At 47.9% G+C, this 11,404-nt stretch overlaps 1 protein-coding gene across 1 annotated transcript; it reads right to left on the bottom strand.

Moving 5' to 3' along the window:
- Positions 1 to 8,620: 8,620 nt before the first annotated feature.
- SLC35E3 (solute carrier family 35 member E3) lies at positions 8,621 to 11,070 on the bottom strand. Its single transcript, XM_065743286.1, has 5 exons — positions 10,639 to 11,070; positions 10,441 to 10,551; positions 9,685 to 9,843; positions 9,457 to 9,539; positions 8,621 to 9,039 (listed from the first exon to the last, which is right to left on the bottom strand). Exons 1-5 carry the CDS (start codon positions 11,026 to 11,028, stop codon positions 8,853 to 8,855), a joined length of 930 nt encoding a protein of 309 aa, XP_065599358.1. The 5' UTR covers positions 11,029 to 11,070; the 3' UTR covers positions 8,621 to 8,852.
- Positions 11,071 to 11,404: the final 334 nt, after the last annotated feature.

Consider the following 11,404-nt stretch of genomic DNA (forward strand, 5'->3'; position numbering starts at 1 on the left):
GGGAAAAATCCCAGACATGCCTGTGTGGATCTGAAAGAGATCCCTGCATCAGGACTGACTTGGCTGTCAGAAGACAAGCCACAGTTTCCTTGCATAGGCAGAACACACCTCATAGGTAGAATACAGACCATCCCTTTTGGCAGTTACTTTGCCTTTCCTGCTCTTTAACTCTTTCACTGCAGGAGATGCCACTATATTTAGATGGGGCAAGTAGAGCTGCAGGGAACTACCGACTTGGGCCTGTTGTCCCTGATCCCTCATCAGCATACCTGCTCTGTTCATCCTATTATGTTTCAGTTAGATTGGATCCCTGAGGTAGTCCTGAGTAGCTCCACAGTGGCTGGGCCAGGCTGCCACTGGGATGGTAGCAGACAGGTGGGCAGGGAAAAGGCAGGATCTGCTTCAGCTAGCTTAGGCTGTAGTACTAGTGCTTCCAATATACAGACAGCTCGATTGACTTCAAAGCATACCTCTGCAAAAGAGAGCTGCCGTGTTCCCTTCCTCCTCTCCTCACTGCTGGCTGCAAGCTCTGCTGGTGAGACCATTTTGGGAAGCAGGGTATTGTTGGATTGACTCAGCTATCTTGCTTAGTTAGGTGATGCAAGTGAGAACATCAAATACCTCACTGAAAACATGTCCTGAGCTCATTTAACACTCCACTGAAACAATGGTCTTGCCAGGAGCTGTGAATTCCCAACCAAGTTTTCCTTGGAGCTTTAGCTCATTTGACCACAGAGTTATCTGATTGAGCAGCAGGGTATTTACTTTTATTTGCCACCAGTATGTCAGCTTGCTTTACCTTGCAGTCAGATGGGCCCGAGACATCACAAGGAACACACAGCTGGAAGCAGAGACCCAGAGATGGAAATGGGGCCCAGGAATAACCCCCCTTGTACCTCTGAAGGCAGAGAGGCATTCAGTGATCATTCCCTTATCATCTCACCACACCCTGGGTGTCCCGCCACTACCTCTGGTAACAGCCACTGGGGCTGATAATCCCTGCCGTATCTCACGTGGTAGAACCAGATTCCCAGAAGCTGCCCTCAGGTACTGAATAGGGAGAAGAATACACACTGCCACTGATTACTTTAGCTACCTCTACCCAGCTATTCCTGTGTTGCAAGGAAAGCTTTCTTCACAAGGAATGTTGGACTGATTATATCCACAAAGACACTTCTGATGGGAATTTGCACAGTTCTGTTCTATAGTTCATTTACTCTGTACTTCAAGCTAAACCTGTTCTCTTCTGTGAGAGCTTCTTCGGCAGTGCACATTCTGACACCAAGAGAGCACATCTCAGCTGTGTAGTTTACATTTCACTTGTGCTTAAGAGAATTTTCTTACTGATAGCAAATGCATACATTTCACTGCAGCAACTTAATAAAACTGAGAAGGGAGGCTCTCATCACACAGCTAATCCTTGCATCCTCTTCAAAGCTTTCTCCCCACACAGTTCCAAAATTATGATCTTGATATTTCTTTGCCTAGTAGCAGGCAAGATTTGCTGTTGTTAATATAGCTTTGATCAAGCAGCTCTGGCAAGTAAAGCTGTTCCAGTTCCAGACACCACTTCCCTCTGCTGATTACTTTCTTAGCAAAGCTTACTGCCCCCACAGCACACAACAGTGTGGGATCATTGCCCACATCTCAGTGGGCTCAGATCACAGTCTGGCACGTTAAGCTCTTGCTCCAGTGGCTGCATCCAGATAAGACTATGGCACTGGCACACGTTTATCTGTGCCGACATGGATGGGAAAGGACTATGGTCTCCGGGAGAGGAGAAGTCACAAGCAGCTGGGGAGCAGTAGTCTCACATCGCTGTCCTCTTGGTCCATGCAGCTATACAAGTATTTTAAAGAAGACCACAAATATAACTTCAATAAAACTAAGAAAACTTTGTAGTGCTATTTATACTATATATGGATATCAGCCCTCCAAAACCTCCTAGGTTTTCTTTCCAGTTTTCAACACAAGCAGAGGCTCCCAGAGCCCACTGTCAGTGGCTTCCTCCCCTGCTAAAACCCAATCCTAGCAAACCACTTTTGCAGACGCCTTTCCTAAAGTTTATTTCATGCATCCATAGCCCCAAGATGTTAAATTCTGCTACTAAGTAAGGATATCATGTCTTAAAGTAACGTCATTAAATATTGTTGTATATATTGACCTGAGTGTATTTTTAGAAGGAAACTTCTGAGTGCAGGGGACTGCTTCTTTTGCTTTTACAGAGTTCTGAAAACATGGAGAATACTGTTATAAAAGATATAAATCCCAGCTTGCTCAGGGACAAGTAACAGTGATTAGAAAATTAACCAGCCTTTGAAAATAATATCTCATTGACTTCCAGCTTGTGTGACACGCTGTGAACTATTATAGGCCCTCAGATGAGTAAAACTGTCTTCAGGGAAGGAAAAGCAGCTGATGTAGCACAGACTTGTTCTGATAAAAGGAGCAGGCCGAACACCAGGACCAGCATCAGAATGTCTCGAAGATCTTTCCTTTACACAGGGGAACAGAGATGTGTCAGTGTCTGGGAAGTCACTGGCAGATGAGAGCCAGCCATAGCCTAACCATCACAAGAAATACATTTAACAAGTAAACCAGCCTGGATCCCGGAAGACCATAACAATCCCTTTGTGCTCCTTGGACAGTAGCATTTTATCTTACGACAGCTGATATTCTATAGCACAATGGGCTTTTTCCACTCAGTCCAGGAATAGAAACTTGAATGGAATCAACATATACATGTGTAAATAAATTACGAAGTCTTAATAAAAGCTTTTCCTATGCAACTCTGGTGTATTGTAAAATAAAGCCTATCCAGTCACTGCATTTAGCTACCCAACAACAGAAAAGAAGAGTGCTTTTCTCCTCAAAGAGTAAGAGAGTAAGGAAGAGCTAGAAAGAAAAAATACTACAGAGTAAGGAAGCAGAACAAGGACTCTGCCTCACTGTTAAATAGCATACCTCACTGATTTGGAGACCAGAAAAATGCCAAACTCGACAGCTATGCAGCTTCACTTCTGGAAAGGTTGAACACGTACCATTCTCCATTAAGTACAACAGAAAGGGAAGAAGTTCACCCCAATAAATCCAGCCCTGCTATTCAAACTCCTAACGGTGGAGTTAGGTATCTAAACTCAGATTCTTTACTTAAAAACCTGCCAACATGTCTGTATATACAGCACACACACACACACACACACACACACACACACACACATATATATGCTGTAAACTTCTCTCAGTTATCTCCTAATCCAGTCTTGTTTTCTTTTTGTTATTATTATTTTTTCAATACGCAGCCACTCCGCTCTGGGCGTCCCAGGGCTGTGACTGCTCTGTGTGCTCCACCCATCCAGCAGGCAGCTCCTTAAAACAAATGTGCCCCTCGGCCTTAGTTTACAAAGAAGTAAAAATACAACTGTTTTCTGTGCCAAGGTCATTAAAAAAATACATTCTTACACTACACTTCAACCAGAGATCTCCTCTCTGCACTTCCTGGATGTGACACAGCCATCTAGAGGTCTAAAAATAATCCTGGCCGTTCTAACACACTGCCAGCCTGCATGCGTACATGCGTATCTTGTAGTTATGTGAGCTATGAATACAATTTCTGTCTCAATTGCCAATTCCCTAGAAGATGGCACAGCTACTCCTTATACCAGAAGGGCAGACTGCAGCAGGAAAGGGAGTTTTCTTACACATCTACTAAAGGGAAATGGCAAAGACTGCATTTTGAGAAGATGACGAATAGCCTTTCAACAAAACCAATGAGGAGGGAATGTGTTTCCCCTTTCCAGTTACACCGCAGATTGCAGCGATGACCCTGTGGGTGGATCCCCCACAGCAGGGCTGACTGGACACTGAGTATGTTGTATTCCTCAGAAAAGATCCTTCAGCTATCACAGGAAGATACCAGCAAGACCCAAGTCAGTCAGATGAAAGTAGAAACAGAAACTTAGCCGGACAAACTAATACGGAGACGAGACGTTTTCGCTGGACCAGGCAGTGTGCCTGAAAAGGCAGAAGCCAGCTCTCAGGCACACAAACCCTCTTCTGTACTCACAGCACCACCGAGCGAGCAGGAGGTGGAACAATAGCTCCCTTCTCTCAGGAAGGTTATCCACCTCTGCAGGAGTCTGGCAAAGATTTGATACTGACTGAACCCAGCTATTTATTTCTTGTTGCATGGCATTCATATGTTCCAAGTATTAGTAACAATTAGTTTAAGCTTCATATGTAAACTACTACAGCACAGCAAGAATTCATACAACCCAGAGAGGTGGTGGAGTCTCCTTCTCTGGAGACGTTCCAGACCTGCCTGGACGCCTACCTGTGCAACCTGGGCTAGGGAGCTGCTCTGGCAGGGGGTTGGACTCCGTGATCTCTGGAGGTCCCTTCCAACCCCTACAATTCTGTGATTCTGTGATTTCATTTTTGCAATGCCTGCCTGGAGGTACCGACAGCTACCCACAGCTCTCCTCCATGCTTAGCGTGGGTCTTTCTGGTAAAATGACTCTGTTTTACTACAGGATTTCTCATTAGCCAAGACTGTATTTGCTCCTGGAGATGGCTTTTCACTTCATGTTCTTCACCTTCTCTTCTGTATCTTTGAAGCTACTGAGCTGTCAAAGGGAAGGCTGAGACTGCTATGAGAGAGAGTACCAGCAGGAAGAGAACTTGTATGCGACAGAAATGCGGTGCTTCTTTGCATCTACATGATAATACTGGAGGAGCTGACAGAACCTGCATGTCCGGTTAGAGAGGGGATTTGCAAAACAAAGAATATCTTCACCACTTATCCGCTCTACCTTTCATTTACTCGGCAATCCTCTCTTTTGTTTCTAATTAAACACAGAAGGTGGGTTATGAACAGCTACCAAAAAATGTTAAGAGGGAAAAAAACTCCAACCAACCCAAGCAAACACCGCAATCTGTAAACCAAAATATGCTTCTTTTAAAATCGGAGTGAAATCGGAACTGCATACCAGGGAGCAGAACAGACATCTGGGGAGAAAAAGCTTAACACAAAAGGTAAACTGAGGGACAAGCAGGCTTGTTCTCTGAATTCCCTTAAATTGCAAACCTCAGGTCGTCAAATCCCAAGAAGATACACCAAGAGCTCTCACCTATCAGAAACTTCTTTTTTCCTTCTTGAGCACGCTGGTGAATTGCAGGAGGATGCTGGTGCTGGTTGTTTCTAAATTACTGCTAAGTTCATGGACTGTGTGCTGTGTGCCAGTCTTGGGTAGCACAGTACTGCTCAAGAGCAAGTCTCTCCTCAGCAGCTCAACCCTATAAATGCATGCAGCCTGCTAAGAGAGCCATCATTTCCTTGTGATAGATTTTGATGACAATACAAACTAGGCATTGGTTAGACATTACCTGGACTCCAAAATGCTGTAAAACTTTCTTCTGAAGCTCCTATTACATAGGTCACTAACAAGATCAGTTTTTTACCTCAATTCTGCATCGATTACCACTAACACAAAAAAGTTTACTAAAATCCATGGGGAGCCCAAACAAGGCTTTTGAGTTGCTTTAGCTGTCACTGGGCATTCATTTCATGAAAAGAGACGGAGAGAGGCAGCATTCCTGCTGAACTGAAGCTCTGCCTTGAAGGTGGATTTCCTGGAGAACAAACCGCCCTTTGATAGGGTTAGCAGCAGCACACCACCCTCCTTCAACCTCATGCCTGAAAGAGAAGCTGCTCACCCAGCAACAGGAAAACTCCTCTGGCACAGTGCCTCCCAGAGCCTGCAAGAACACACACGAAACCAGAGGCAAAATCTGTCAGCAAAGCGCTGAGTTACCAAAGCTAGTGGTAACACAAAGCTTTGTACTGAGAGCCTGTCCCTCGCTGAAGGCACGTTTCCTGTTTCTATGGGGAAAATGAGAAAACTTGGCATCTGCGTTTGCAGTATTTGCGGGGAGCAAAGAGAAAATAGGAGTCGCTGGTGGGGTAAGCTAATTGGAATCATCTGCATCTGCTCTCATTTTAAATGCCACCCTGATATCTAAGCTAGTTTTCCCCCTGCAACTACAGCAGTGTAACTTTTTAAAAGAGAAAAACGTTAACATAAGCAGCAAAGCAACTGATAGGACCAAAGTGCAACTTGTACCTGCAGTCAGTTATTTGTAGAACATAAAAACAAGCAGAAAGTCAGTACCACAGTCTGCACCGTATGGCTCCAAATGTGCAGGCACATGTAGGGTGACACTGTGCTTTGTTAAAGATGCCAAACTTTGGTTTCCCTGTCATGAAAGCCAAAACTGAATTAAATACGTATAATTAGCAGGAAAACAATGCAGTAAAATCCAGAGCAAGTATCTCACCCTGGGTAAGCATCAATGCTTTTTCTGCACCATTGTTCATCAGCACCATCCAGAGAGCGTGGAGCCAGCTCTGCTGTGGGATGAGGATGAAGGCTGAGCCGCCAGGAAAGCACACACAGCATCTCTGCAGAACCTCTGCACTGGGGATGCTGGTGCAGGACAGAAGGGAAGAGAGGATGTGGAAGGGACTGGGGCATTCAGAGAGGATCTGGGGGGAGATATTGAGGTGAATAAAAGCATGCAGGCAGCTTCTATGTGTGCAAGCACGTGCATACATGCGTGTGGTCTGCATTCTTGCACACGCAGCCTCCCTCATGTGCCATGAGCTCAGTCCCAAAACATGCAAGACCCCTTGAAGTTACTCAGCCAGAAACCCAAGCAGCACTATTTTGTTTTACACACACCTGTACTCTTCGAGCAGGAGATGAGAAAGACAAGGACAGTTCTCCTCGTAAAGCAGGGATCAGTCAGTGTTAAAAATTTATTACCACCTTACACATGGCATCCAAAGTACGACAGATATAAAGAGGTCACTTATCGGGCAATTACACAAGCTTCCCGCAGTTAACACTTTGAATCAGGTGACAAAAGTAGCTCAGGATACTTTATTACTTAGGGACAGCAGGTGCATCTCAAGGGAGAGTTCTTCAACATACGGAACCAACACGACCGATGTGTTCCAGGGTCACACAGTATTTGTAACGCTGTTTTACACAATGCCATTTGCTTTCTCCTGCAGATCTGCCCCTCTCCCTACAGAGACTTCTGTCTTTGCAGGCATTTCGTTTTGTTCATTCTGCTGCTCTGTATGTACATCAGTCCCATCTCACACGCTGCTGCCATACAGACTTCTAATTCAATCTCCGTTCCCAAACTGGAGGAGTCTTTGTGGCCTGTCTACATTTTAGAAGAACTTGTGCACAGCACAAATTAACACAAATGGCTTTCTCAGAGTACGTACTGATAGATGTGCAGCCAGAGACCATCCTGCCTGAACACATCTCTCAGCAGTCCAGGCTCTATTTTTAAACTAATCATAGAATTACAAAAACATATACAAAAAAATGTATCCTTGAAGCAGTACAATGTCTAAGACACAGTTAGTAGAGATGGAAAGTTACTCAGGTATTTCTGACCCTGAAATGTAATGGAGTGCTGCAGTACAAACTTGGGTTACACAGACTAGGTACTTCTTCTAGGATGGATAACTGTGTAACTGAGTAAGTAATTTATATGCTTCAGATGTACATTGTTTCTTACATAAAGACTTGGCTCTTAGGAACTAAACACTTCTGTCCATGGTTGTAAACTTCCATACCTGTTTACGGTCATGTAATTCCCCTCTATACATCCGCTGGAGGTAGATGAAGACGAAATAAACCCCAAAATGTAAGAAGTAAGAGACCACAAATCAATTCTAACCTTGCACATCTAGAGAACATATGTTTTCACCAGATTTACTGAGCGCGTTTATTTTTAATTTCATATTTAAAATAGAACAGTACTCAACTTCTTCCTCCCATGCTGTCATATCAGCGCTCGGTACTGGCACCAAGTCATTACCAAAGCGTTCCCGAATTAGCACAGAGCCACCAATCCCAAACGATGGGATTGGCCACCTCAGCTTCAGGGCCCACATCCCCAGGCCGCATCTCGGATCAAGGAGCCCACAGGACGTGACTGTCATAGGGTGAGGGAGGGGAGCCCAGCAGCCCCCACACTCTGCAGTCAGTGACCCTTCGTAGTGTCCCTCCATGGCTGCCCACGTGTGGGCTATTTGGCGACTGCCACAAGATCAGCTTTTAGCAGGCTCACGATCTCACGTCAAGCCTTGGTTTTGGCAAAGAGAAAAACCGTGCAGCAGTAAGGTTTTCTAGAACTGTGCTCTGACAGGTTGAAAGAAAAACTGAAGATGGCTGCTCAGATCCACAGCTTGGCCTGGGGCTTCAAGTTTTCTGCCGTGTCTGCTAGTCTGTCTCCCCCCACCAGTAATTTATTATCAACACATTCAAGTCAAGCATACAAGAAATAGGAATGAGCTCAGAGCCCTCATTACAACAAAATAAGGTACATTTCCTCTGTCACCCACCAGACAAAAGGGAGGAAGCATCGCCAGGATCACAACATCTGCATTACAGTGCCTGCGAGTTTCTTCACAACTGCAATCAAGGCGACATTACTTCTCTCTCATATAGCAGTAGCCACCACCATCTCATTTGGTATGCAAAATATACATTGACTTTAGTAACGTTTCCACAGCGATTTGAAGCGTGCCAAGTTCTTCAAGTTACCGCTTAAATGTAATGAAAACGATTGGACAGAGTGAGATAGGAAAACCCTGACATTTCACATCCTTCAGTTTGTTTGTTTTAGTTAGAGAATAACGATCCTGGCAGTTAAATTAAAACCACCGTTCTAAATGAATCGGGCAATTCTGTGCATTCTCGAATCAGTGCATACTGAAATACACGTTGTCCTTCACAACACAACATCACTAACCCCCAGGAAACCCTGCTTTATGGACGCTGAACCAATTTACTCTTACTGCTTTCCTGCTCGCTAAGCTTGAAGTGCGTGTAGGCTAAGATGCCAAACAATGTGCACAGAATGCCAAGGCCTTGGTTAACAGACAGGGGGTCCTTAAACAAGAGGCACCCTCCCAGCAGGGTGATGCAGAACTTGAAGTGTCCGAACATGTTGTATCTAGGCACCTGTTAAGGATTACAGAAAAATCACATTGGCATTTGCAGTTAATGGAGAACATTTAGGAACTCGCTGTGTCGTGCCCAAGGCACACAGAGGTGTATCACGTTCAACTCATGCATAGGGTCACTGTCCCTGGAGGTGCTAAAGGGACATTGAGAGGTGGCACTCTGGGCCACGGTTTAGTGGGAACGGTAGCGATGGGTTAATGGTTGGACATGGTGATCTGAGAGGTCTTTTCCAACTGTACCCATTCTATGATTCTATGAAATTTGCTAAAAATGTGCTTTTCCAGCTTTATCATAACAGAGAAAGTGACCGGGTCACAAACCAGTTTTCCCACAGCAAATCAATCCAAATGAATGCTAGCATAATTGATACGGAAACAGGAAAAGCAACTAACATCATAAAGGATACGTGACAGGCGATGTATTTCCAATGATCCAGTAAATGGACAAGTTTACCATAAAGGCTATCACACCAGACAGCAGTACCATTATCTGTGGATTAACGCACACAGTCAGCAACCCCACGTACATCTGACCATCTGTAGATACATCCCAGCTCCTTTACTTTCAAAAACAATGTATAAAGAACAAAAAACAGTTTCGTTCAGCACAGACAAAAAGATGACGAAAGCCTTACCACAGCAGAAAGCGTCCAGGGCCCAAATATGCCCCCTTCTCCAAAGACTGGCTCAAAGAAGGGAATGATGAACAGCAGCATGGCCAAGGACATGGGTGCCTGGTAGTACAGCAGCTGCATGGAGTTTACCTGCAACTCATGCTGCTTTGCTCCGACCCACTAAGATCAAAAGAGAAAGCTGTTAAACATCAGGAAAACCACCCAGAATTTGAGCAGAAGCAAACCATCTGCTAGCACACAGGATGTCTCACGTGGACATTGGATAGATGGGCTGCTGCCCACCTTTGCCAGACCACGTTTGTCTTTGATGAGTACAAACGCACAGAGCACAGCCACACGAGGAGGAAACGTCTCCTGAATATCTCCCCATCCCTGGAGACGCTCAAGCTCAGGCTGAACGAGGCTCTGAGCAGCCTGGTCTAGCTGTAGGTGTCCCTGTTCACTGCAGTGGAGTTGGACGAGATCACCTTGCAGTGCTGCGAGGGCTGCCTCCTAGCCTGACGGGCCACAGCCACCCGAAGCCACTCTGCAGCACCTCCCTCCTCCCCCTGCCCTCAACAGGACACCGCTGCTCGTCTTTCATCCCAGAGCCCCCCACGTCCTGCAGGCACTCCGCGCCTACTGCAATCGAAGGGGCTCAAGCCGAGGCAGCGTCACATCAGCGGCTCGGGGGCACCGCACCCACGGCCCTGAGCCGCACCCGCCGCCCTCCCCACCCTCCTCCACCTCCGCCGCCCCAGCGCAGCCGATACCGACCACTTGGTAGAGCGACGTGACCAGGACGCCCAGCGTGGCGAACACCGTGCCGAGAGCGCTGAACTTGACGTCGTAGTAGGAGTTGAGGAAGACGCCGAGCGTGATGGGCACCTGCGGGACGGAGACGCGTTGTGGGGCGGCGGCGGCGGCGGCTCGGAGCGGCCCCTCCCCCCCAACCACGTCCTCCCCGACCCTCACCAGGGTGAGCTTGATGCGGAGCGGGAAGCTCTTGCCGTAGGCCAGGCTCTGGATGAGCACGATGACCGGCGTGGTCATGGCCTTGGCCAGCTGGTAGGTGCCGATGGTGTTGCTCTGCAGCGAGAGGTTGGTGAAGACGACGAAGCCGCAGAAGCTGAGCGCCAGCGGCAGCACCTGGGCGGCCCGCAGGCTCTTGGGGGCGAAGGCGCCGAGCGCCTGGCAGAGGTAGAGGCCGAGCCAGGTGATGGCGAAGTGCACCAGCGTCAGGCTGAGGTTGGGGAAGCCCAGCCGCACGTACAGCCACTTGTTCAGGAAGACGATGCAGATGGAGGCGGCCAGGTTCACCAGCAGCCCCGCCGCCAGCCGCCCCTGCGCCGGCATCCAGCCCATGCCGCCGGCACCGGGCCGGCGGAGCCCCACGGCCCCGGGCGGCGGCACCGCGCAATCGCCGCCACCGCCGCCGCCGCCGGCCCCGCCCCGCGACACGTGGCCGCGCGCCTTCCGGCGGCGGCGGCGGCGGCGGCTCCGCCCGCGCGGGCTGCGGGACGAAGGGCGGAGCCGCGGCCGGGCTCAGCCGGCCCGAGCTGGCGGGGCGGTGCCGCGACCTCGGAGCAACGGAACCGAGCGCTCGGCAGCGTTCCCCTCCACCCCCCGCTTCTGCCCTCCTGTCTCCCCTGCTTTCCTCGCGCTGCCTGCCTCTCTTTTTTCACTGCACCTCTGTGCTATCGTACTGCTGAATAACCCACGCACCTACACGGAGGAGGTC

The sequence above is a fragment of the Cyrtonyx montezumae genome, unplaced genomic scaffold, assembly GCF_038088225.1.
Source record: "Cyrtonyx montezumae isolate F1298 unplaced genomic scaffold, pur_monq_1.0 scaffold_3, whole genome shotgun sequence".
In the NCBI taxonomy this organism is placed as follows: Eukaryota; Metazoa; Chordata; class Aves; order Galliformes; family Odontophoridae; genus Cyrtonyx; species Cyrtonyx montezumae.